At 39.4% G+C, this 25,772-nt stretch overlaps 1 protein-coding gene across 1 annotated transcript; it reads right to left on the reverse strand.

The window, feature by feature from the left end:
- Positions 1-4,674: 4,674 nt before the first annotated feature.
- TXLNG (taxilin gamma) lies at positions 4,675-25,648 on the reverse strand. The gene is made up of 10 exons (XM_080377161.1): positions 25,513-25,648; positions 16,959-17,271; positions 16,156-16,247; positions 12,679-12,849; positions 11,731-11,925; positions 10,231-10,350; positions 9,038-9,112; positions 6,836-6,928; positions 6,221-6,316; positions 4,675-5,199 (listed from the first exon to the last, which is right to left on the reverse strand). The coding sequence occupies exons 1-10, from the start codon at positions 25,630-25,632 to the stop codon at positions 4,879-4,881; spliced, it is 1,596 nt and encodes a 531-aa protein (XP_080233287.1). The 5' UTR covers positions 25,633-25,648; the 3' UTR covers positions 4,675-4,878.
- Positions 25,649-25,772: the final 124 nt, after the last annotated feature.

Raw genomic sequence — 25,772 nt, forward strand, 5'->3', positions numbered from 1 at the left:
TTTTTGGTTGTTGTTGGGTGATGTTTATACTAAATCAAGGACTTCAGTTCCTTGGGCCCTGCCAGCCAGAGGGCTGGAGGGACACGGGAAACTGTGAGGGGACACAGCTGGGACAGCTGACCCAAGCTAGCCAAAGGGACATTCCATACCAAATGTCATCATGCAGAGTATGTAAACTGGGGGAAGAAGGAGGAAGGGGGGGACATCTGGCATCTTCCTGGGGATGGCTGAACACCTCCCTACCCCTGGGAAGTGGTGAATTAATTCCTTGCTTTGCTTTCAGAGCTTTGCTTTTGCTTTACCTACTAAATTGTTCTTGTCTCAACCCTTGAGTTTTACATTCCTTTCTGATTCTCCTCCTCATCCCTCCGGGTGAGGGGGAGTGAGCAAGCAGCTGCGTGGGGCTTGGTTGCCAGCTGGGGTTAAACCATGACAGGCTGTTAGAAGAAAACACATCATTCTTTCAAGAAGACATGTCTAAACAAGAGGAAAAAGGTGGATACGTGGGTTTTGGTTTGGTTTTTTTTCATTTAGATTAACTTTCAGAAAGGAACAAAAAGTACTTGTGAGGAGTAACTTACTAAAGGCCCAAAAGGAAGTATCCTTTGCAGGTGCATCACACACACTTGCCTGTCTGCCAGGGAGATGAAGCCCTAGCAGCTGGGCTGAAGGGCTCAGAATGCAGCTGATGAAGTAAGTCCTCAGACAAGAGTCAAGTACAGCTCAAATGTGTATGTGCACATGCACATGTTAATAGTTAGCACTAATAAAAAAGGGCAAAATCTCCCCAACTATCAACTGTAATGTATAACCACATTTATCTCCATCAAAAGCTTGCAAATCTGACAATTTTCTATATGGAATTCGGTGACTAGGGAGATCCAAGAAACTACTAACGGCAGATTTGACTTCTGTATCATTGTGCACTATAGGAAAGGACAGAAATAAGATGCCAATATAGGGGCAGAAGCAGCACCTTTTGCAGAGACAAGTCTCAGTCAGACATAGGGAATACTCTGAAGGAGCAAACAAGTACAGCAAGGACAGCAACTGAGACCAGGCAGTGTACTTGGATTTCCAGAATACTTGACACAGCTCTAGAAAAGGCTCAGGGGTAAGACCTGAACTGCTCAGCTTCTATAAAACTGGCAACTTCAAAACAAGTGAACAACTTTAAGTAAAGAAATACTGTCTTTGAAGAGTCACAGAGCACAATAGTGTATTTTTGTAAAACAATTCTACATGCTACCCAGGAAAAAGGATACATAAAGGAAAGCGGAACTCGAGACCAGTTCTCCTCAGTTAGGTAAGTTGCCAAATGTCAGGTAATATGCCAGAAGAGGCAAATAAAACCCTCAGCGTTATTAAGGAACTGGGAGGGAACTGTACATTAGTAACAGATGACCCCACATAGTATGACAGAACAGGGAGTGCTGATGAAGTTATTAGACAACCTGGTTTTTAACATAAACCCCCATATTCTTCACACTGCACCCAACTTAAACACAGTAGATAAATTTTTGGAGACAAGGCACAAGCCAAATTCAAAGCAGGCAGCCACACGTTCAGCCAAAGCTCCTGCCCTCCACCTTGTGAGGCTCCCAACAAGCCCACCGCTGGGCAAGCGTGGCAGGTACAGCGCTTTACTTACCGTACGCTGCCTGTGCGGCTTGTACTGGCCACCACCAACCAGTAAGAAGCAAGTCGTCAACATGACCCTGTAACAGCGCCCTCCTTCGGGCATAATACGCTAGAACTCAAATTTCACACATCTTTTCAATTTCACTCTTGACTTTCAAACAAATACGAGTTCAGTAGATCCGGTTAGAAGACATGAATATGATGTTAAAGAAAAACTCAGAGTCCAATATATTAAGCATACTTATTTACTTAATCTATACAGAATCGAGTAGATAAAATTTCAGATTCACATTAGTGAAAAATCTCTACAAAATGTTTTTGAAAAGCAAAACAAAGACTGCCTGTTCATTTTATCATTTATCCTCATGAAAGCAGACATGGGTTGTAAAAATAAAGCAGTGTGTTTAGCACAAACTAGATTTCTGCATCACTTTTTTTCACAGTTATTTCCATCTACAGTCCAAAGAGGTAGATTTTCTGCAACACCTGAGAATTGAACTGTAACGTAACCAGGTGTAATGAAAGGAAGGACGAAACATTAGATACACCCCTAACTTACTTGTGTACTTATACACATATTTGGGTCTTGAATCACATATAAATTTAGCTTTTTGCAGCTTAATCATGGTGAAACTGCCAATCAGGCCCCAGAGTTTTGACAATTAGATATACTTACGTCAGGCTACGTCAGTTTACAGCCCAGGTTAAACAGTTCTGGTAGCAGGAGAAAGGCATTAATACAAGTTTACTTAAAAACCCTACTGGAGCCAATTTGGCTGCAGACTGGCAGTGCAATAGCCTGCTGTATGGCAGATCAGTTAGTGCTCAGCTTATCCCTTACACGAATTTGTTGGTTGGTTTTTTGTTTTGTTTGTTGTTTTTTTTAAACAACACTCTTTAAGCAATGCATGAAACTGTATTGACTGGTTTCAGGAAGCAAAGTATAGCTCATCGTGGCCAGGTAAGTTGACAGGATATGGGTACGTTAAGGGTAGGAAAGAGAAAAGGTATCCCCCACTTCAAAAGCCTTCCACTTGGGACATTCTGCTTCATTTACACATTAAGTCAGTAACAAATATATTTGTATTGCTGTTCTATACATCTGTCATGTCTCTAAAAGCCCTTTAAAATATTCTCGCAGCAGGGTCCAAAAATTCACTCTCACCTCCATATAGAACAAGCACTATACAAAGAACTGTTAAAGATACAAATGTCCAAATAATAAATTGTAAAAATAGAAAACTGCATGTCCTACCTTGCCAAGGGTATGATGCATCAGATACAAAGTTTTTCACTTTTCCTCAGGAAAATTACTTAATGCTTAGTGTTAGCTGAAAACCAGTTCTTGCAACAACTGTTTTTTGAACAGACTGATTCTATAAAGCAAGTAATTTGAAAAGCAAGTCTGAAATACTTCTTTCCAGAGTTTTTTATGCCACATGGTTAGCAGGATTAATTAATTAATAAGCTCTGGGTCTAACTTGACTGACTGGTCATTGCTACCTTCTTTTCATTCCTGCATTGTGCTTGGACCACAAATACAAAACCCACACAAATCTATAACGACGGCCAGCTTCCCATTTGCTCCACCATTTAAGAAATGTCAGTTTGGCACACAGTTCCTCTTAGTGGTATGAGCTAAAACACATTTATTAGGCCTTGTATAACCTTTCTCTCTTTCAGAGACAGCTACATTATTTCCATGTACATTACTACAGGAAAAGGATCAGGAGCTCAGCGCAGCCTGAACATTCAAGTAATTTAGCCACTAAACTGTCAAGGGCAGTGAGGGTGGGAAGCTCATTGAGAGATGTGCTCGACTCAGAAATCCCCTCCCAAGTAAGTGCAAAGAACTTTTAAGTACCAGAAAAAGCTACACATGTTCATATTCCTTAAAATGACAGCAACCAAAACTAGAAAGTAAATACATGGGAACTAAAGTTTAAGGGTAGCTTGTATTTATTTCACACATTGCCTTGCCAAGAATAAACGTTGGTCCTAGTTTCTTTCAGGAAAAGAAGTCAAAATGTGGATATCAAATTTTCTAGGAAAAGACTATATGGTTTAAGGTTAAGAGCTTTGCTTGTGGTATGTTAGCGTAAGAATTTGAAGTACCATCTTTACCAGACAGCCTACCTAACTGGGAAGGCACTCCACCAACTGGTACAGCTTTGAGGTTGAGTGTGCAAGAAATTCCATGTTGTACTTCGGGAAAAGTATTTGAATCTACAGGTTCAATTAATTATAACCAGTACATGCTTAACTAACACTTAAATACATTGCATACAAGGCTATTAGAGAAAGCCTATATGCCACAGACTCATGTCTTCCATACCTCCAGCAGTAAAATGTCTCTTCCCAGCCCTTCTGATAATCCAGGGATTCACCGAGACAGGAATGGTTTTCTCTTGTCAGGGTAACCATGTGATGGACACACTGCAGCTAAGAGGGAAGAACATGACCAACACCTGTGCAATAGGCTACACAACTGCAAAACTCCACTCTAACATTGCTGTACATTTTCTCACGCATTTATATTTAACATGTTCACAGGTAGGGCAAATAGTCCAAACTAACCTTTAAAACACAACCCTGAGAAGTCTGAAAAAAGTTGTACACCCTGTTTCACCAGCTGCAAATTAATGTATTTCAAAGCTGCTTCTTCATACCACAAAGTACATAAACCCCTTTAAACATACCTCTTAACTATATTCCGGATCTGTACTTTTTCTTTCATATGTATGAAAACATTAACTAGAGGGGAAAACTGACATCTTTTACTGGCCATACATAGACACCCTTATGTAGATAAATTTACTGGGAAAATTGGTAATCTTCAGTATACTGAGTGGCAAATCAACCAAACCAGAATGCTGTTCTTTAAACCAAACGAGTGACCTGCTGTCACTATTTTCCCCGGCACAATGTCGTATCTGTACACAGTCTTCCATGACAGTGATTTGTGTTGTGGGGAGGAAACGCACATGCATCCTTTTATGGAAAAATATTTTCTTTTAAAAAATGAGGCAGATGTGCAACACAGTTGTGGAAAATTTATAGTTTAAGCTATTTAAAGCTGCTATGCAGCTTCCTGTACCACATAAGTCCAGTAGTTCTAAGAAAATACAGATATGGTAGAAAAAGTAAGAAAATTTTCACCACAAAACCAAATAGTTACCACCAACAGAGAAAGTTATACACAAAATATATCTCTCAATACAGTGTTTACACTTCATTTTAGTCTACAGATTCAGTGCCAGGAACAGGACTTGTTGAGACAGTCTTTTCACCGCTATCTGCCACACACGATTCCACATCAGGTTGGATTCCTGGTTCCGTGTCAGTGGGAGTTCCCAGCTCCTCATGGGAATTGAGTGTACAGGACTCCAACACCTGCACAGCTAGATCCACATCTGCTTCTCTGAGAGAAACCTGCTCCTTAAGGACTTCCACCTTCTCATTCAGCTCATTTCTTTCTGTCTGAAGAGCCCTGCATAGCTTCTCCAGACGCTCCAGTTTTATTTGAAAGCCCTTGTATTCTTTATCTCTTACTGTTTTCTGAAGGACAAAAGAAAATAAAAGCTCTGTGATCCAACTAATATTTTTTCTTAAATTGAAAGAATCACCACTATTTAATCCTGAATATTAAATCTTAATTGATCCAGTAGGTCAAATGCCAGTTGCACTAAAGCAAATTTCCTCAGAACACTTGACCACAACACTTCAGTTGGTTTGTTGAAGCTGCAGTGGCAACAGAGACCTTTAGAAACAAGCAATGAAAACTATATAACTATGTAATGCTAATTCTACGTGAGTGTCAGCAAGGACGCTGACATGAAGTCCCACAAAGCAGTCAATTACATCCAAATAATGGCAACTACTAGGGACAGAAGGGCAGAGAAGTGGGAAATCTGCAATCCCACAGCAGAATCCAGGTCAGAAGGTGCCATACCCTTGGCTGTCCTAACCAACTCCTTAAAAGAACAGCGAAAGATAAGCAGTGCTATAGCAGAACCTATATGACCTAGCACGGTTTAACAAGGTCACACCTAATACACTTGAACTAGACCTTAGACAGCGTAGGCAGAACCGCGTGCCTATGGCCTGTATGAAAAATGGTTTAGCTCCTCTCTTGCGGGACTGCAGCGCAGTAAGGGCACCTCACGACCTCAAAAGCTGCATCAGTGCAGGAAGGTAACTGATCCCTCGCACGTGAGTTATTGCCTTCATGTCAGTCTCATATACTTAAGACAGATTTCTATTGCAGCACTGATTCAATTTTGCTCAGCATATTAAAATACAGTCATTGCATTCAGCTTGTATGATTTCATACACGTTATCCCACCAATTAAACAGTAAGCAAAGAAAGATGAGGCTGAATTTGTTTTTGTGTCATGCGTTTAGATTTATATAGTAGCTTTTTATTTTCCCTATCCAAGGAGAACAGAAAACATAAGACAGAACATCCAAGAAGAGGCTACTGTGTATTATTTTCAGTTCTCTAAAACTGAAAAATTCTATGAAGTTCTCCAGGACACAGACTCTAGTTTAGCCATACTGCTGCTTAAAAGATAATTACCTCTTCAGCCATTTGCAGAAGAGCCTTGTTGTTGTTTTCCCATTTTGTACGCCACACTATAGTTTCCTTTTCCAGTTTCTTAATCTTCTTCGTCATCTACAAAAGATAAATTAAAGAGTTAATTTGGTGGCTTGTGTTGCAATGTGGGTAGGTTTACACGAGTGATTTGATGACTTAGTGTTACCTTCCAAGTCCAGTTTGAACAAATTATTTCATGGAAGAGTCCTTCTAGCAAAAATCAAACCCACAAACACAAATTCTGCATCCAAAGAAAACAAGACTGATTCTTAAATAACTAGCAGCCTTCAAGTAAATCAATAAAAAGCTCAAGTTTGAAACATAAGCAGAACCAAAAAGACTGAGAAGCACTGTATGCCTTTGATAAGACACTGAAATTAGGATTTAGATACTATGCAACTATGTCAAAAAACAGAAAAAATTGTTTCTTCCATAATATGACAAATTCTTATGCCGTATCTCATGATCCAAATCAAATGTCAAAATACTCCCATGTATTTTCACAAGCCAACCACTGTTATCAAATCTAAAATGCATTCTGCTAGCAGCATGCATTTTTATATTACTTTCTACAAAACCAAGCAATCCTGTAAGTACCTTCTCCATTTCTTGCCTGAAGGTTGTAAAGAGTTCATTACTTTTTGCCATGGTGGTCTGGAATTCTTCAAACTTGTCCATGTAAAGAGAAAGCTGTTGGAAAAGAGGTGGGAACATTAATCTGAACAGCTATATACAAATACAAAAATATTACGGTACAAGGCAAAATTAAAATAATGGAGGATTAACTTCATTTTTTTTATACTATCCTACAATTCCCATTTAAGAAGCATGCAGAACTTGTCTGAAAACATGCTTTCAAATTACATATAAAGGGCAGTTCTGTGTTTATAGAACAGCAATATATTCTGAAGTTAAAAGGATACAATGTTTAATAAAATGTTGGAAGACACCACAGTTCATCATCATCTCAGTTTTGCTTCCCCACTGAAAAAAAAAAATTATCTATGGACATATACAGGAAATTCAGCACACTTAATGAAATTAAATGTAGAGAAGACCTACCTTTTCACCTTAACCAGCCAAAGCGAACAACCAAGGCTGGGACAAAATACACAATTGACTCCAGAAATTAAAATACACATTCACAACCTATGAAGTCTACCCCATGAGCAAAAATCATGGAAAGTGAATATTGACAAGGAATTAATTTCACAGTAAAAAGCATTACATTTTAACAAGTGAAGAGCATTAACATTCGATGACAGAAAATTATCTTGCCCTGCATCACAAGGTCAATCATCAAGAAGGTGCTCCAAAATATGTTAACTAACATAGTTTTTTAAAAAGGTTATTGTTCTTATTTTAATAACTTCCACTATCAGTGTGTGATACATGACTATTTACTAGCAACTTCTTACTCCAACTGAAAAGTACTCAGTTCTTTCAATTTCTACATTGGGGGTTGCAGGACAATACAATTCAGGAATATTGTATTTCGCACTAGCAGTAGAGGAAATTTCATAACAGGAATTAGCCCAGCTTGTCAACAGCACATCGTGACTCTTTGCCATTATTGTGACTGAACTTTCTAACGCATCTTATTCTACAAAAAAAATCTGTCAGCCCCAGGAAACCACAAACTATACACATTGTTATTATTAAAAAGCATAACAAAAAGGCAGTGGGATTTTAAATAAAGGTAACCAATTTGAAAAAAAATTATAGAAGACTAAGCGCGGCAAAAAACTATCTGGGAAAATCTGGATATTAATGAATTCAAGTCCAATAAAGATCTGAGTGTATGATTACATTTAACTACACATTATAGATACACTTTAAATACAACTGTTGGAAAAGCCTGGAAAAGAATTAGGTACAATAAATGTGAAAAAAGGCACGAAACAGAGCTTGCAAGAAGACTTAATACAAAACCTCACAAAACTGAAGCAATAAGATGTACACAATAAAAGGAATAGCTACTGCTTCTCAGATGCTATGATTTTATAGCTGAACCTACCATTTCCCTTTGCCTTATGTGCTGAGCTCACATGTGGCCAATGACTGCAGGTGATCCAGAACCACAGCGCAAAAACTGGAGACCATCTCTCCACTCTCAGAAAGGATTTTGCTGTAGCATTTACAGCAAGAAAACAATTTGAATATAGCAGCTTGTTGTGGACAGACATGCTCAGGTTACTAAATCTGAATAACCACATGGATAAACGTGGAGAATTGGGAGCAAGCAGCGTCACAACAGGAAGAGATTGAAATAGTAGAACAAATTCTAAAACCTGCCTAGGTAAAAATCCCCACCCAACTCTTCATAGTCACAAAGGCCTCTCTGGTCCTGAACAGCTATAACCCCCACCCCCCGATACAAATACCTTTTGAAGAGAGAACAACAGTTTCAGAGAAGCCAAGGAATAGTAAAGTAGCCACAACAAATAGATTCTTGAGCTTTCACATATCCTAGTATTTGTAATACTAACACTATTAAAAGAATACTAACTCCAGCAATTCAACGTTTAGCACCTTCCAGTAACAGTACTCTCCAGATGTATTACAGCGAGTACAAAACATCAAGTCTTTATGATTTATGTCACATTTCCCTACTGGAAATTACATTTAAGACAGTCTAAAATATATGAAGTACTTTTCACAAGTAGCGTATTGCATCTGATGAATGATAACATGTAGATTCTTTGTATGTTGCATTAGATTCGCTAAAATCACAAATCTCTTTGCATTCCCTTTTCGGAACAACTGTTATCGAAGACCACTCCATTAAAACAAAGATACCTGCTGCTTCAGCTGAGCTTCCTGTTGCTTCATCTGTTCGCATTTGTGTCTGGACTCAGTAGCTTCTTTTAGCAGCTAAAAAACAATGCAAAAAAACACAATTAAGAAAGCACTCCTAAGAATGGCTTATCTTGATCTATGATAAAAATGAACACACACTAACATCACCCAAGGGCCATTCAACCATGATTTTTCACACAGGATTTTTATACGTTTATACGTTCACATATACAGTCTAAAGCACGTGCCAACATGCAGAAATTTCTATTGAGACATTTCTCTAACTGGTAGCATGACACGAGCAAATGGTTCTATTTCTGTAACAAGTTTGAACTGCTAAATGTTTAAGTAGATCATTAATGAACCATATGTAATTTATAACTGTTTTGCAACCTAATTTATTTTGCACCTCCCATCTCTCCAAACACTAATATTACCTTTACAGAGTAGTTCAAATCAATTTTGCTTCAACTTGACACAATTTTGTAGGTTCACTTTGAAGATATTCTCATTAGCCTATGACTCCAAAATCACATTTTAAAAATACAGAACAATTGAATAATAGATGATCGTTTTGAGATTGTACAGGACAAACAAGTCTTTTCCCTAGGAGTTACAGATACATAAGGAGCATAAAAAAAAAACCAAACAAAAAAACACCTCACCCAAGTACTCTTTTTTTTAAATGGAAGCAGGCTTCTTAGAAGACTGCAACTAAATTGCTGATTATCAACATACAAATAAAATATCAGGCATAGTTTTGGGGTCAGGCAGTTCAAAAGAGCACATGCTTTATTCTGCATTTGTTATTTCTTACAGCATAAAACCAGAAGTTAAAACTCCTGACCGCAAGAAAGTACCTTTGATGTTTCAGCTCAAGACATTACCCAGTCTAAGAAAAATCTAAATGATATCCAGCAGATTTGCTGAAAAAATGCAAACAGTACATTAGTTGCCCATAAATACAGACATCGATACTGTAGGCATCATACATACACAAAACTTAAAATCTCAGCCTCACTGTGGATATTGATTCTAACTTTCAGAAACCAGTCCCCTCAATTTGTTGCATTTGCTTTAAATCATGAAAAACATGGTTTGTCGTTTTGGTGTTTGGTTGGGTTTTTTTTGTTTTTTTTTGTTTTTTGTTTTTTTTTTTTTACTTTCTCTTAACATACATAGAATTCACTTACAAACTCCCTTTCTCGCTGATGTTTTTCCTCTGCTTCTTTAATAAGTTGGGTAGTTTGCTGAAGTTTGGCATCCACAAGTTGCTGCTGCAGTTCCTTATGTTTAAACACTTTATCAATATGCTAAAGGAAGAAAATCATATTAGTCAAATATAAACAGACCAGTGGTTAATTAAGGTAAGTGTACATGTATGGGGAGATGCATATTGTTTAGAAGTTTCATGCAAAAGTGGCAAGACTGTTTTACATGCATTTTTTTTCTCCCTTTATCCCCATACATTGTAACTACACTTTTTTTTGTCTTTCACAGAAGCTAGATGCATATTTTATTAAATCAATACAATACCGTCAGTCACTTCACACCAGACATTTATTTCAAAAATCCTCTAACAAGTAGTCTACATCCTTTCTTGGCTGGTGTTTTTTACCTCTAATCTTTATTGTGCTTGTTACTTCTAAAAGCTCTAGCCCTCGTAATTTAAAAAGTTCAAAATGAGCAAAGTTTGCAATACTAGTTTAACTGATGAAATTCCACAGATCGTTGAATTTTGCAGTCTTACTTCCATCTGTGAGGCAGCACAAGGCAGCTTCCTACCTTTTCTCCTCCTCAAATTATTTCATGGAAGATACAGATACTCCATGATTCAAGAAGTAGGGAACTAGTCTACAGAGTGTTTTCTGGTTGATCCAGATTTGAAAAAAATCCCTACAAAACAAGAAACCTACCAAACCCAAACACAACAACAACAAAACCCCAACAGCTGAGAAACTATATTCCAGACCTGTGTCAACTAAGAACTAGAAAACTAATCTTAGCTGTAGAACTTGAAGCTCAGTTCTCTCTGACAAGGAGAACTGGCTGTTTTCCACTACAGTAGCTTAGACTGGCTAACTCATGTACTGGTGCCAACTGAAGCTAGTTCAGTTAGCCCTGTAACACATGACACCAGTCCAAATATATTCTTGAAGCATGATAGTAAGCTTTGATTTATGCCAGCAGAGCAGCTACATAAACAAAGGAGCTTCCTAAACACCCCCAACCTTAAAGAACCAAAACAATCAAGACAGACTACCTTGTGTATCCCCCCCTCCCACTGTAATGTGAAATTATAATCTAGAAAAACTTCAAATATGAATTATACCATCAAACCAGCATCAACTTCAATGTCTGATCCGGCTGCTCACACCTTGCCCAGCTGAGTTCTGAATGCCTCTAACACAGAGATTTCACAGTTTCTGGACAACTTATTTCTATTCAGCTGCTTTCACTAGGAAAGAGTTTTTCAATGCATCTTGCATTTAGATATGCAAAACTAGACAGGAAAGGCAGATAGTGAGCCAAACAGCTACTTGATTTTTCACAGTAGTGAAATAAAAAGAATAATTTTTTTAAAAAAGTATGTTGGCAGTAAATTATTAGGGTTTTTTCTCCCCCTTAAATAATTATCTGATCCTTACAGTCAAGGAACAAATAGAATTCCATTAGAAGCATAATGCAAGCACCTCTTCTCGCAATGCATACTGCTCAATGAGTTTCTTCAGTTTTTCCCCCAGTTCAATATTTTCCTGACGGAGCTTGGCATTATGTATATCATGCTGTTCCAGTTGAGACTGAATTTCATTCAGTGTAATCTGGAAGTGTGCAGTTGCTTCTTTCCGTCTTTCTTCTTCTTCACGAGCTTGCTGCATGTTTTCTTCCTTTTATGAGAGAATATTAATGTATTCAAGCCAAACCATGCACTTTTTTATATTTTTGAGTCAGAAACAATGGTAATAATTCACTTCTGTACGGTTTGAAGTTCTAAAGTGCTAGAGCTAATATAAGTCAGAATCATAATATGCTATGCTGACTACCCATATGAAGTGCACGGAACAAAGAATCCAGAAATTTCAATCCTTTTAGAGAATCTTGTCCTTACCACTACCAACATTTCTCAAAGTCTGGTATTGTAAGATGCTACATGAATACTTTGTATTTGCAAGCCTAAGAATTACCCAGATGTTAAAAACAGCATTGATACTATAATGAGATTTCCTACAGTGATCATAGATAAGAATCTCTTGGCTCTCTTCCATTTCACTCCCATCCATTATATTCCAACAGTGTTAAGCCTTTTTTGATACCCTGCCATTTCATGCTGCTGTTATTTCATTTGTGCTATTTTTTCCAGCAGTCATCAGCATTGCTCCCTGAAACAAATATGGCAAGATCACAGACTGCAAGTAATATGAAGCAGTTTGAGCAGCAAAAAAAAAAAAATCAGCAAGTTGAACTAGCCCCATATTCTTTACCTTAAAATCAGGTGCACTTACACCACATACCACTCACATTCTGCAGGTACAGGGCATGGGCAAAGCAGTAAGTAATTTTATCAGTCTTTATTTTAAGCGGTAATCAAGAAGTAAAATTTCCACCACCACTTGTACTGTAATTTATGTAAATAAACTAACCTTCAAAGTCTTGTTATGACGCTGAAGCTCCCGACAGAGAGATTCCAGTTTGCTACGTGCCAGAATGGCCTTGCTATGCTCACTCTGCAAGTGGACTTTCTCCTTCACAACTTGTGCTTGCTTCTTCTGCAGTATCTTCATTTGCTTTTGAACATTCCGGCTCTCCTCCAACTAACATTAGAGAGTGTATTTTATTAAATAAACATATGTGAAGGTATCTTCATGCATCTAAATGAGCAGACTGAACAAACTTTTAAACACTTCAGATGAGAGTAAGAAAGTCAATTTCATTAAGCCCCCCCCCCAAGTTCATCATAAAAAGAAACTCTCACCATCCTACAGACAATTGTAAATGTGTAAGGACAGAATGTGAAAATATACAAATTCCAACTTTAAAAAATCATTTGTCTTTGAGGAACAGGGACCATGGACCTGTTGACCCCAGGCTATCAGCTTGCAATCAGCTACAGGGGTAGGACTAGTCCTGAGAAAGGAGGATGCAGCAGAAACAATCAAAAGCCAGCTGAGACTGGCTTTTCAACAAGTCACAACTTCTTCCACTCTTATGTGTAAGGTACATACAGCTGTTTATCCAACAGGTCTTGGTTTTACTATCAAGAAGAAAAACCCACAGGACTGTGTACAGAGTTCTTTCTTCCAGCAGGAGCTCCTACCAAGCAGTAATTAATACAAGTTTGTAAAATGCTAAGGTAGTTCAGAAAGGAACAGATACAACTAGCAGCCCTGACAAATCCAGTCAAATACTATTAAAGCTGCACAGCCCAGACTTTGACGACTTAAGAGATCTGTAGTCTCAACCATTTGAAGCAAAATTTTTGTTCTATTTCCTTTAGGCTGTTTAGATGGTAGATAACAGCATTAAACTTTGTATACAGTGCTGACTTCAAAATCTACTCTATGAATACACAGTGAATAGAAGTTTCTTGCATTCATATGTAGTTAGCATAAGTTCCGTTACACATGATTTTTGGGCTCCCTGAGAAACCATAATATTTAGAGTTTGTTCTATTGTAAAGAAGATAACAATGTTAAGCTTAACACTGCTCCTTATTAGATAGTTCCTCAGCCTCAGGACACCACAGAAAAAGGTGGCTGGCAGTGAGGAACATCACCATGACAGAAGACTACAATGTTGGTTTTCTGAAAGAGCTCAAAATAATTCTGAAGCACAGAAGAAAGAATAAAGGACCTCCATGACAACAGTAAATTTAATCTGAACAGTATATTTAACCTAGTTTAGAGAAAAGGAACGTTAAGGGAATATTCTGATATCCAAACACAAAAAGCCCTTTTCTTGGGTGGCCAGAAAAAACACTTCAATTGGCTGTGCTGTTTGCATACCTATGAAACTTCAGGCCTTTAAAAGTATGCCAGCATGAGACACATCACCAAGGATGCAAACCTTCCTGCATCACAAATCGATCTCCTGATAGATTCCAAATTAGGAGGAAAAAAAAAAAATTGTGGAAGATCTTTTGCCAGGAGAAAGGCATTCCTACCTTTATTGTACAGTCCTTTTCATGAGACACCACTGAAAAACCTGACAGTGAGCTTTAAAGATGATGAATCTTTAAAAAAAGAAAAAAAGCATTGTAGGTGCACTGTCATAAACAGTTCAAACCTCTGCTGGCATTAAAGCTGACACCTATGCCAGTGGTTCACCACCACTACCATGAAGAAAAGAATGCATCTGAAAAGGAACACAACCAGATCCAACCTAAACTTTTTAAGGGGAATAAAGTATTTGTAAAACTCATTCAGTTAAAATCAGAGCTACTGTTACACCTGGATGAGCTCCCACCCAACTTTCCAGCAGTTCTGAGTATCATGGCGAAAGCAACTGGTTTTCTAGGATGGTGACCAACAACGGACTGTGAATGCTTACTTCACCTACAGACTATGGGTCCTCTCCTGGGAGGGGAAAAAAACATAACGTGAACGTATCTCTCCCGATTGCCAAGCTTCTTGAAGCAAAATACATCGATTTGGTCTAGCTGTTCCCTAATTGTTTTGAGATCTTTCCTTCAACAAGAAAACTCAAAGTGAAGATGGTGCAGACTGTCTTCTTTCTGCACAAGTGAGGAATTCATGCCAACCTAACTCCTTGTGCAGGCCACCATCACCACTGTGATCTGACATGGGAGCTGTCTGGTCAAACAGAAAAGGCACCACATGCACAAGCAATTGTTCATAAGAACTAACTCATTTACTGCATTTTTCTCTCACAATATCAAAGCTTATTTTCACTTGGGTTTCCCACCCTTGAGTTGCACTATGGAAGTATTAATTGTTTCTCATTTAAATGAAAGTGACTTCTTAGAGAAGCTGCTGGTTTTGAAGGAGGTTCTCTCATGTGAACGAGCAAGGAAAACAAAGCAAAAACATAACAGAGACCTCCAAGGAGGACTCAGGATTTCCTAAAGAGAACTAAACTAAGTCTGTTCTTAAAGTAATTAGTATGGCCTCTGAGTATAACGACTACCTGCTAGCTCATCTTCAAAGCTCTGGAGACAATAACAATCTCAAAGGAAAAAAAAAATTTCAGAAGAGTTATGCCATGTTGTGTAGCCATTTTTCAGAAACATTTTCATATATAATACACTTGACATCTACAGAAGGAAAATCTTACGCTTTTGTCAAGCTATTCAGTCACCTCTTCAGTTTTGCATTCATATTTCTAACTACAAATATGGTGGTAAAACATATACGCACAGCTATTTCCATTCTTTCCATTCTTGTCTGTATCTGCCTCAAGATGAACAAGTCGGTCATCTCCAGGAACACTTTCAGAAGTGAACTTAGGAGACTTCCCTCTCCACCCTGATTTTGCAATGAATTTCTTTAGAGAATAAGTTACCATTTCTCCAGCTTGGGGTGGGAATGCACTTTATGATCAATTACTGCTAACATTTTGGGGGTTTTGTTACTGAAGAAACACATACTTTTCTTTCCATACCATGATCAGAAAGCAAAATTAAACCAAGATCTTTCGAACTTCCCCTACCAATTTATGTATAACAACTTTTCTCTTTCCAAATCTCTGTATCACAGTATGTTCCTTCCCCCTATCCTCAAAGGTATAAATTATAAAATGCTAGCACAAGAGCATTATCAACAGACAAAACCTAAGAAAATAGTTACTCCCAAAAGAAACTCTTAGCTTTTCTGTTAATCCTAGTGTTAGGCTTCAACACCAAGTTATCATAACCTATTTTTTCTTTGGATTTAGGCAGTCATGTAGAAGTGAAATGAGTACATGAAAGTTTGGTTGAGGCAATACTCATAATAAGCCAATAAGCCTGACTGTTTTGGGTTGGTTTTTCTTTCCTTTTTTTTTTTATCTCCTACCAACACTGAAATATTCAAAATCATTAACTTTCCTGTATTAAAAGTTCTTGCATTCCACAGTTAATATTAATTACATGAATAACTCCTGCTATCTTAGGAAATACTTACCAGATCAGCATATTTCTTGCACAAAGCTGCCAGTTTTTCCTCTGGAGTAGAAAGTGTGTTCAAGGCTTGCATTAATAATAGCACTTCTTTTCCTATGATGTGGATGAAAGACAACCATATTGAGGGGAAAAAAAACCCGTACCAGAAAAATCTGCCTGTCTTTAGGAGTAAAATATAGATCCATGAGAAATTAGCGTGAGTTAAATTGTTCTCTGGTTTGATAGCTGCATAATCCTAACGGATGACAAATGGGAAGTAATCACAGTAAGAATAAATTTGTCTTGCCTATGTGCTATTACACAACTTGAACAGCAGAAGTTACTTTAATCTTAAAGCCACAAAAATACTTTTGTTTTATAATTTATAATAGCACAGCTAAAAAGAAATCTGAAAAAGTGACATTTAAAAGGTTAAGTTTTGCTAATAAAGGATATTCACACAGGTGTTTTTAATAAGCCTTTGGAGTTTAAATATGAACAGTGCTTTGGTAGCATTGAACACCACAATCCCAAAATTAAAAGTTAATCCAACAACTGGAAAGTTAAAGAGCTGATTAGTAATTTCCATATTATTACTATTATTATTGTTAAGGTTCCTGTAAAAAAAAGCATTACCAGCTGAAGGATTCTTACATATGCATTAAGAACTGTCTTTTCCTAAGCAGAAGTGCACATTTTCTCAGAGTATCCTGTTAAAGATGACAAGTTTTGGCTACAGAGTAAACTTGAAACAGAGCAAATTGCATAGCTATTTTACAAAAATATTACAGCCATTTACAAACCAAAATGCTGAAAAGAACATACCCAAAGTTTTCTCTTTGTGTTTTTCAGTCTCTGGATCTTGTTGGCCATCAGGTGGATCAGTACGCACTTCTTCTCTCCCAGGAGTCTCCTCACAAGACTCTCGAGAGCAGCACGTGGACCCTGGGTGCTTTCTGTTCTTTGTGATATACTCAGCTTCTTCCAGTGTGCCCATGCTTTCCAGGCTGTAACAGTTGGACTGCGCATGCTGCAACGCTGTATCAGACAATTCACTGCACTTGCTGTTCACCAGCTGATCCCGGTTATTCGTTCCCATATCCTGAGACCAAGCTTCTTCCATCGCACCACCAGCCAACTTCAGAAGGAAAAGTAGTTGAGTAAAAGTAAATAGTCAAGCAACTATATTCAAAAGGAAAGCTTCCACTTTTCTTTTGCATGGACTAACAAGAGTAAAATTCCACCATTATTCCAGTTGATATTCACTGTTGACAGGTATGTAAATAACTATACACAGAATAGCCTAAAGAGTCATGAAGAAAACAGCACACAACAGCCCAAAATATCAATTACTCTAATATGAAACAACTTTGATACCTTGTCATTGCAAAAAAGTTTATACTCTAGAAATTAAAAGCTCACATGGAAGCTACTCTCCAGCTGCAAAAGTAACTGGTTATCGTCTCAGCTGTTAAAGCATACAATCTTAAATGAAAACACTTCCCCCTCATAGGTCTCAGAAATCGACACCAAGTATACTAAATCTAAAACTCAGCAGCAGTTTGACTAGCTTTATGTACTGTTATCTGAAAAATAAGGTTCAGAAATCAAGACAGGAGGACACCATTATTAAAACTGACTGTATTACGTATCTGTTTCAGAAAACTGGAAGATACCAGTTTTAAAGTCAGTCAAAAGACATACTGCAAGAAATGGGGGGAAGTCTACTCCCTTCTAAAGGGAAGTTTCAAGAAATCCACAGAAATCCATCGTGTCTATGAAGTAGTTTAAACTCTCATCCTATGTATGTTAATCAGAACATCAAGTAAGGTTGTTGGCTCATGACTGGAGAAAATCTGTTGCTATAAACAAGAATGATCAACAGGACCAGGAGTATATCTGTTTTTGAAAAGTTAAATTTCCTATCTATGAAATCAAAAAGTGAGTATTAACTGGCTTCAGATTTAGAGTCCTACTACCTATGATTTTTAACAATACATTATTGCTGCTCAATTACACAGAACTTTCTCAACAGATTTCTTAAACCCCAAGACATTTAATCATTTAACCAAAAAGTTACACATCGCCAGCTGTTTTAACACCACAGCAGTATGTCAGTTTTGGAGCAGAACATCTGATGATACCACCCTACAGCTTATTAAGCAGCTACCAGACTCCTCTCTCAATCACCAGAACAACATTTTCAATTTCTAGAAACATTTAAGGCTGATGGGAACTTCAAGGGTGTTTTGCTGGATGTTTTTTTTGTTTTGTTACACTATGGAGGCTGGGAATCAGGACAATACTTGGAGGTGATTTGGTATTTTTCTACTGTCCATTTGCAATCCTGCTGTACAACCTGTACTTTTAACTACGAGTTAAAAAGTATGATAAGCAGAGCTGAACTCACTTTACTGCCCAAGTGTTTGTTCTCATTGTTTTATTTTCAGTGAACTGCAAGTAAATTTTCTTAGATTTAGGATATAAAATATAGAAACTATAAAAAGCGGGCTTGTTTATATGCAGAATTTACTGTTTAAGCACAAATTAATTTCAGATTATCTTACATTTTAGTATTAAAAATGTGCTAAGGAGTTTGCACTGGGTTTTATACTCTGCACTGATGGACCATTTTCCTTTTCAAAAGGAATTAGCCAACATCAAAGAAACTTAGCCAATACTAATAATATACGTGAGATATTTCAACTCCCTATCCATTCAGGATGCTTGGAAGAGTTATTTAAAAAACATTCAGCAAATATGTATTAATATTGTCAAAAACATGTAACAGCTTAGTAGTTATCTATACTTAGAGCAAGTCCCTTGCTTTACACCTCATCTCAAGGCAGATTCATTTTTGAGAAGATGAGATTCATACAATACCTGTCATGAAGGACAGTAAGCTTTTGAACTGCACGTAGTATGTATAGACATTAAGGAGTGACTTTGACTTATCAAGGAAGACTCACTTTGCACTACTCTTTACAAGTGTGGAAAAGATGCACACTATTTATGGACAAATATAAACGCACTGCCATTTTATCACTCTTCTATCACATCCGGCAACATGCACAATAAATGCCTGCAAAGGTAATGCAGCAATAGAATTGCTGTAAGAAACAACCAACCCCAATATTTAATAGTTGACTTTACAGACTGTAAAAAGCATATTTTTTTCTTAGATTGTCTTAAAACTGTGAGGCTTCCATTAGGATGGGAAAGGTTTACCCCTCTGAGTTTAGGGTCAGCTAACAAACAAAATGCTTCGTAGAAAAAGAAGAGATGTGTAAGCAGCAGAGCTAACTTAACCCTTTTCTAGGTACCAATGATGGAAAACAAGACACAGATCTCTAAAAACCACGATTCATACAGAAACTGATGATACTGTGTCACGTTACATCGACAAGACAGGAAAGATCAGAAGTATCTGAACACATACCAGAGTAGAACTGCACTATCAACACAACAGCTGAAACCTGCAGTTTTTCCATCGCGTAGAATGTGAAGTTCTGATTAAGATAATATGCCTAAGAAGCCTGGCAAAAGGTAGGAAAAGTCTGCTCAGAAAGTCCAAGTTTCTGGTTTGGCATGGTATTTCCAGACCTTTTGAAATCCATAAACAGACTCCTAAATTTTCCTTTTGAAAGCAGAGCACAGAATTGCCAGGAACTCCGACAAGCAGCTGAGAAGGCCTGACTGGCTGTGGTTAGACACTGAAGAGCAGCACTGCCCAAACAGCTCTCCTGCTAGCGTTTCATTCTGCTTTTTCATGCCCACCTTTGTTGCACTAGCAGCAACATTTCATGCAACTTGTTCTAACACAATTTATAGCCAGATCAGTACCTCAATCCAGTTCACTGCACAACAGGCAATCCTGCCAAGCAGAAGTGCTAGCATGATGGTTGGAAAGAAGCCAAAGCACGAGAGTCACTAAAAAAAAAAAAAAAAAAAAAAAAAAATCTAATCACAGCCAGAGCATAAGCAACTAAAAAAATACCTTATCCTCAACCACAGGTCTATAGTTAACACTGAGATACTGGAACACCACCAGCAAGACAACATTCATGACAAGCACTGCTTCAAATTTATACAATCCAGAAATTTACACTGGTTGTCATGTCAGAAAATTCTGCCATTTTGGGGGGGGGGGGAAGAACAGCTAGTGGCAGAGTCATACATGTGACTGACCAGTAACTTGTGAAATGCCCACCTCTACTAACAAGCCACCACAGTAACCTAAACAGCTGTCAATTCAGAGTTGGCAATTCGCATGCATATTCCAAAGCATCTGGAAGTTTCACAGAGTGAATACCACCACCTCATTAATTCAGCAGAGGCTTTTGTAAAAGTCATATTAGGTGTCAGTCCAATTCTTTACTGACAATAATGATTTCTCAACTGAGTATTCTCTATCCTTTGTCAAAAACCCCACAACTTCAGACTCATTCTCTTAAGTCTTAACAGAGAAGGTAGAAATAACCTACCAGAGAATACTGAATTGAGGAAAAAGGTTTGGGTACAAGTGTCCTGTACATCTCAAATATATTTGAAGGTAACAGCAATGGTGAAAAACACGCAGAACTTGTCAACCTTCTTTTGTTTTCCAGTGAACACGGAACAAATCCAAGCTTACTGACAAGCAAGCATGCTCCCCACCAAACCAAAGCTCAGCACAGCAGTAGACAGTTATTGTAATAATACCCAATTTTCTTTGCTTAAATAGAATTAAAAAAAAAAAAAAATGGTGACCACGGGCCAAAGAATACCATATTTAAATAAGTGGTTCTTAGTGATCTAAGCAGCTAGAACAACCTGGTAACATACAAACAATAAGCAAAAAAATCTAGTTAAGTTCTGTCAAGTTAGTCTGTATGTTCTAGCAAAACTGACAGTAGTGGCACAACATATTAAAAGTCTAATGTATTTAACCTAGATTAAAATTAAAACCAAACACTTTCTAAACAGAGATGTCTGCTATTGCCTGACAGGGGCCACAAACACTAATAGCTAGATGACTTCCTGATTATGACTAACACAATTTTCTATATTAGCTGTCATTTGAGATATTAAAAACACAACCAAACATCTAAACAGCCTTCTTACACTCCGCGTTATTCTTAAAACACTTCAGCTACAGATAGTTTCAGATTTGATCTGTATCAAGCTTCAAGTTGGAGTATAGCAATCATAAACATCACACTGAGAATGTTACGTACCAGATCATATTAGTTTCACTGAAACTGCCCCCCTGCCTCCCCCTTACTAAGACAAGTCAGAACCCAGCTATTACCTCTATCTTTTCAAATCCGTGCTCATCAGACTAGTGAACTTCTCCGTTTAACATTCCAGCCAGAACACAGCACTTCCAACAGCACATTGTATAATAGCGCTGATTCAGTACTGACTGAGTAAAAACAAAACCACCCCACCAAAAAGACCTTCTACTGCAATCACCGCTACCTTTTCTAGCTGCTACCACGCTCTCTCAGCTTCCAGCTAGTTTCAAACCTCCAGCTTCTAACCAGCTTTAATGATGAACGGCTTATTATTGGATGGACCAGAATTAGACTGCTACATACCTAGAAAGATTTTCAGTGAGAGACAAAGACAGTATACTGCATATGTTGCACGGATAATGTGCGACTTCTTAAGATCACAAAATTACTACTCAAAACTCTACCATTAAAAAATGTAATACTTGCCACCTACCTAGCTGTGAAACTGGCTATTACAAGATGCTGACATTTCTGAATAAGCATATAATCTGCAAGCTACTCAAGACAGAGTACAGGCCAAACAATTTGAGGATGCCTGCTGGAAAACTGCAGGTAACATCGGTCCTGCTCAACCCGAGGTTTTCATTCAGTCTTCTGCTCTGTTCTCTCAACTTGTACCTTGATCAAAAATGGTGCACACCAGGAAAACTCTTATTTCATACCTAAAAGAGCACTGGACATGTATCCCATTTACAAAACTGGCTATGATGACAAGAGCCAGAGCCAACTTTACTTCAAACAGTATGCCAGTATGCTTCAGTAACGTGCTGCACATAAGGACAAAACACATACCTATGCAGAACTTATTCTACCATGTCAAAATGTATTGTGAACACTTTTTTGTTCCAGTACCTATGAAAGTCTGTAACATGCAGCGCTACCTAAAATATACCGCACTTAACATTGATACCATGTGTACTGAAGTACCTGTATTTTACACTCTTGTGCATACACATATTCAATCTTTCCCTAAAACACCTGAGAACACCTCTCTGTACCTCTTATTAAAAGAAATCATAATTAGTAGCTACACCAACATACTTTTTCTGCTATATGTTGGCAAATTACCCTAAAAAAAGGCACTGTCATTAATCTATCAAAACATCTACTACATTTCCCACAGTAGCAAGCTGGCCTATACTGTGAAAAGACTTACAACCTTAGTCTTCGGAATTGCTAATACTTTCAAAAAATATCCTAGAAGCCTTAAAACAAACACACGTACAGAAAACAGATTTTCACAACTGTAAGATAACCTAAATATATGAGCAAATACATAATCATTTGCTCAGCATCAGGCTCCAGAAAACACCATTTGAATGACATCATTCAGATGACTACCATTTTCAAACTTACTGCACGTGCAACTGGACATAAAAGCCTTTTCCCGACCAATCACATTAAAAAAATACTATGGCAAAAGGTATGTCATAAATGTTTAAGATTTGTAATAAATTTTAGGCTTCCTGCAACCCACAATTTGTTTTTACCAGCTAACACTGGAAAACATCCTTTGAAAATGTGTATAATGTACCTTTCCTCAGTGCAGATACTCAAAACTTCATCTAACATAATTGCATTATGCAGAAAAATCAGTCATTCTCAGTAGTAATTTTATTCATGACTTCTCCATAAAAACTAACATTCTGGGATGGCACAAAAATTGGGTTTGAATTTCATAGCAGGTGTACCTTCATCCACTGGCCTAGACACAGTAATGCAGGTGCTTGTGACCACAAGACTAGCTTATTAAGGTTATTTCTCCATGCAATACCTCTCTATACTGTGCTCACTGACCTGAATGATCACACAGTCTAATTATACCTTTCTGAAAACCTCATGGCCTCTGAGGTGGCTTCCCCACTGAACTAAGATCTTAGCTGTGAGAACGGACAGTCATTCAAACAAACATTTCACCCTGTTCTGTCATTACACTAAAAATTGTGTTCTATGCGTTCATTTATGTACTTTCAAAATACTGGACTGAGGCATCTAGAGTATTGCTGCTCACTAGTTTCAAAGCATTGCAAATTAGAAGTCCCAACACAGCAGGACAATTAAGACAGATCTACTTCAGAAATTTGTATTTTCTCTTTATAAAAGTCAATACAGAGTCCACATAGAATTCCACTATTAATACTGCTGACCTTACATTCAAGATGTGGTCTTTTAATAGTGGTTCAGACACTTACATTCTCACATGACCCCTCTTATGGTCCTTACTTTTTTCTGTTACCCTTTCCCGTGTCTCTCTCTTTCAGTGGCCTCACAACACAAGACATTCCTGCTTTTTAAAATCCTTTTTTATATATGTTGTGTTTGAGGTAAATTAAAGAAAACCTAAGAGGTTGGGTTTTTATCATTTTTCTTCTCTGCGCTCTGAGAAAAGATTATAAGCATCTCTTCCCTGCTTTAGTTTAAGGCATTAAAAACACTTCCTGTAATTCTAGAAAAAATTTCACTGGAGGAACCCAAAGCTTAAATGGAAACTTTCAGTGCACTTACATGCAGGGCAAAGTGCTGCACATTTCAGCAGTCCTTTTTAAATTCAACCATCTGAGACAGGTGCTAATTAAGAAAACATTTAATATAGCGCGAATCACTTCCGCCAATGAAGTTTCACTTCCTCTTTACTATAAAGCTAATAGTCTTCTAGTCATCCACTGTACATTTCTGGAAAAAGCAGGGTAGACAAGTTCTGAATTCCCAATGCAAACAGGTCACACGAAACCTAAAAATAAAGAAGCTCCTGTGCGTGAAGGCAGGGGGAGGGAAAACTGCAAAACTGCTGAAGGATTTTTAATTCACAAAAAAAGTTCAAAGTAAAATTTGCCTGATACTCCCTGCCTCATTTCACTTTTTTAAAAAAATTAAATTCCATTTGACTGTGGGTATATGAAATAATATGGAGATAGTGGTTTTTCGGGGGGGGGGGGGGGGGGGGGCGGCGGGGTGTCAGTTTTGGGAGTGTGTGTGTGTGTTCAGGATTGTTTTATTGTTTTTTACCCACACCATCATCTGCTTTTATAGCAGACCCTGAAGTTACTTACAGGCCACTTCCTAACAAAAAACTTCAGAAAACATGCAGCAGAAGAGATATTTTTTTTCATTGAGGGAAACTAGCTCCATAGCTTCAAAAATCTCTCTCCAACACTCAAACTAAACAACGACCATCACAAAGTTACTTTTTCTGGAATTATTTTACCCTGTGTACCACACGAAAAAGTTATCACCAAAAAGCCACTTGAATTTATGTAAGGTGACAGGATGAGATACCAAAGCAGCCCACGAGCTCCCCACGGCAGCTGTGTCACACACAGCACCGTGCAGGTGACAATACATACTGTAGCTGAATTAACGGCACGTTTGAAGTCTCTGCTGCTCGGTGCCCAAGTACACACGGTTCGGCCTTTTCCTACACGGCCACGCGGCCCGAGATTATTGTAAAGTCACCGAGGCCACCGGCGGCTGCGGTATCGCTTCGGCAGAGGAAGGGAAAGGAGAGGCCAGGCCACCTGCACCGACCCTGCGGGGTACGGCCGCGCTCCCGCCGCCCCGCAGGCAGCCGGGCAGCGCCGCCGCTCCTGCCAGGCGCGCCGGGGCCGCCCAAGGGCGCCGGGCCCCGCGCCGGGGGGGGACGGGGACAGGCACGGCCCCCGCGGAGGCGCCAGGGCCCCGGACCGCGCGGCGGGCGCTCGCCCCTCGCCACGTGCCGCCGCCCCCAGCGGCCCGCCGCGCGCGCGAGGCACGGCCCGCCCCTCAGCGGGAGGGGGGGAGGGGGGGGAACCGCCAGCCCCCACGAGGCGGGTACCGCTCCCGGGGGCGACGCCGGGAGCCTCCCGACAGGCACTCGCGGCTGCAGCGACGGGTCCGGTGCCGCGGGGAGCGGAGCGGAGCCCGGCCCGCCCCGCGCAGGCTGCCGAAAGCGACGGGGAGGCGGCGGGGGCAGCGCTTGCCCCGGCCCCGAGCGCCCGGGCCGGCCGGCCAGCCGCGGGGCGCGGAGGCCGCATGGGGACGGGGGAGGCGGGGAACGAGGCGCCGCACGCCGGCAGGGCGGGGAAGGGGAGCGCCCTGCCCCCGGGCCCGACCGCGCGCTGCCTCACCTCCGGGCTGCCGCTCGGTGCCGCCGCCTCGCCGTTCTGGCTCTGGCGCCGGCTGCGTCCCGCCGCGCCGCCGCTGCTGCTGCCTCCGCCGCGCGCTGCCTCCGCTCCGCGCGTCGCCATGATGTGACGGCAGCATCCAAACAAGCTGCCGAACCGAGGGACACCGGAAGCGCTCCCCGCGGGCACGCCCCTTCTCCCGACGACAGCCAATCGCCGCGCGGCTCTCCGTCCCACGTGGGCGATGCGCGCCCCCCCCCGCC

The sequence above is a fragment of the Falco punctatus genome (genome assembly GCF_963210335.1).
Source record: "Falco punctatus genome assembly, chromosome: 2".
Taxonomy (NCBI): Eukaryota; Metazoa; Chordata; class Aves; order Falconiformes; family Falconidae; genus Falco; species Falco punctatus.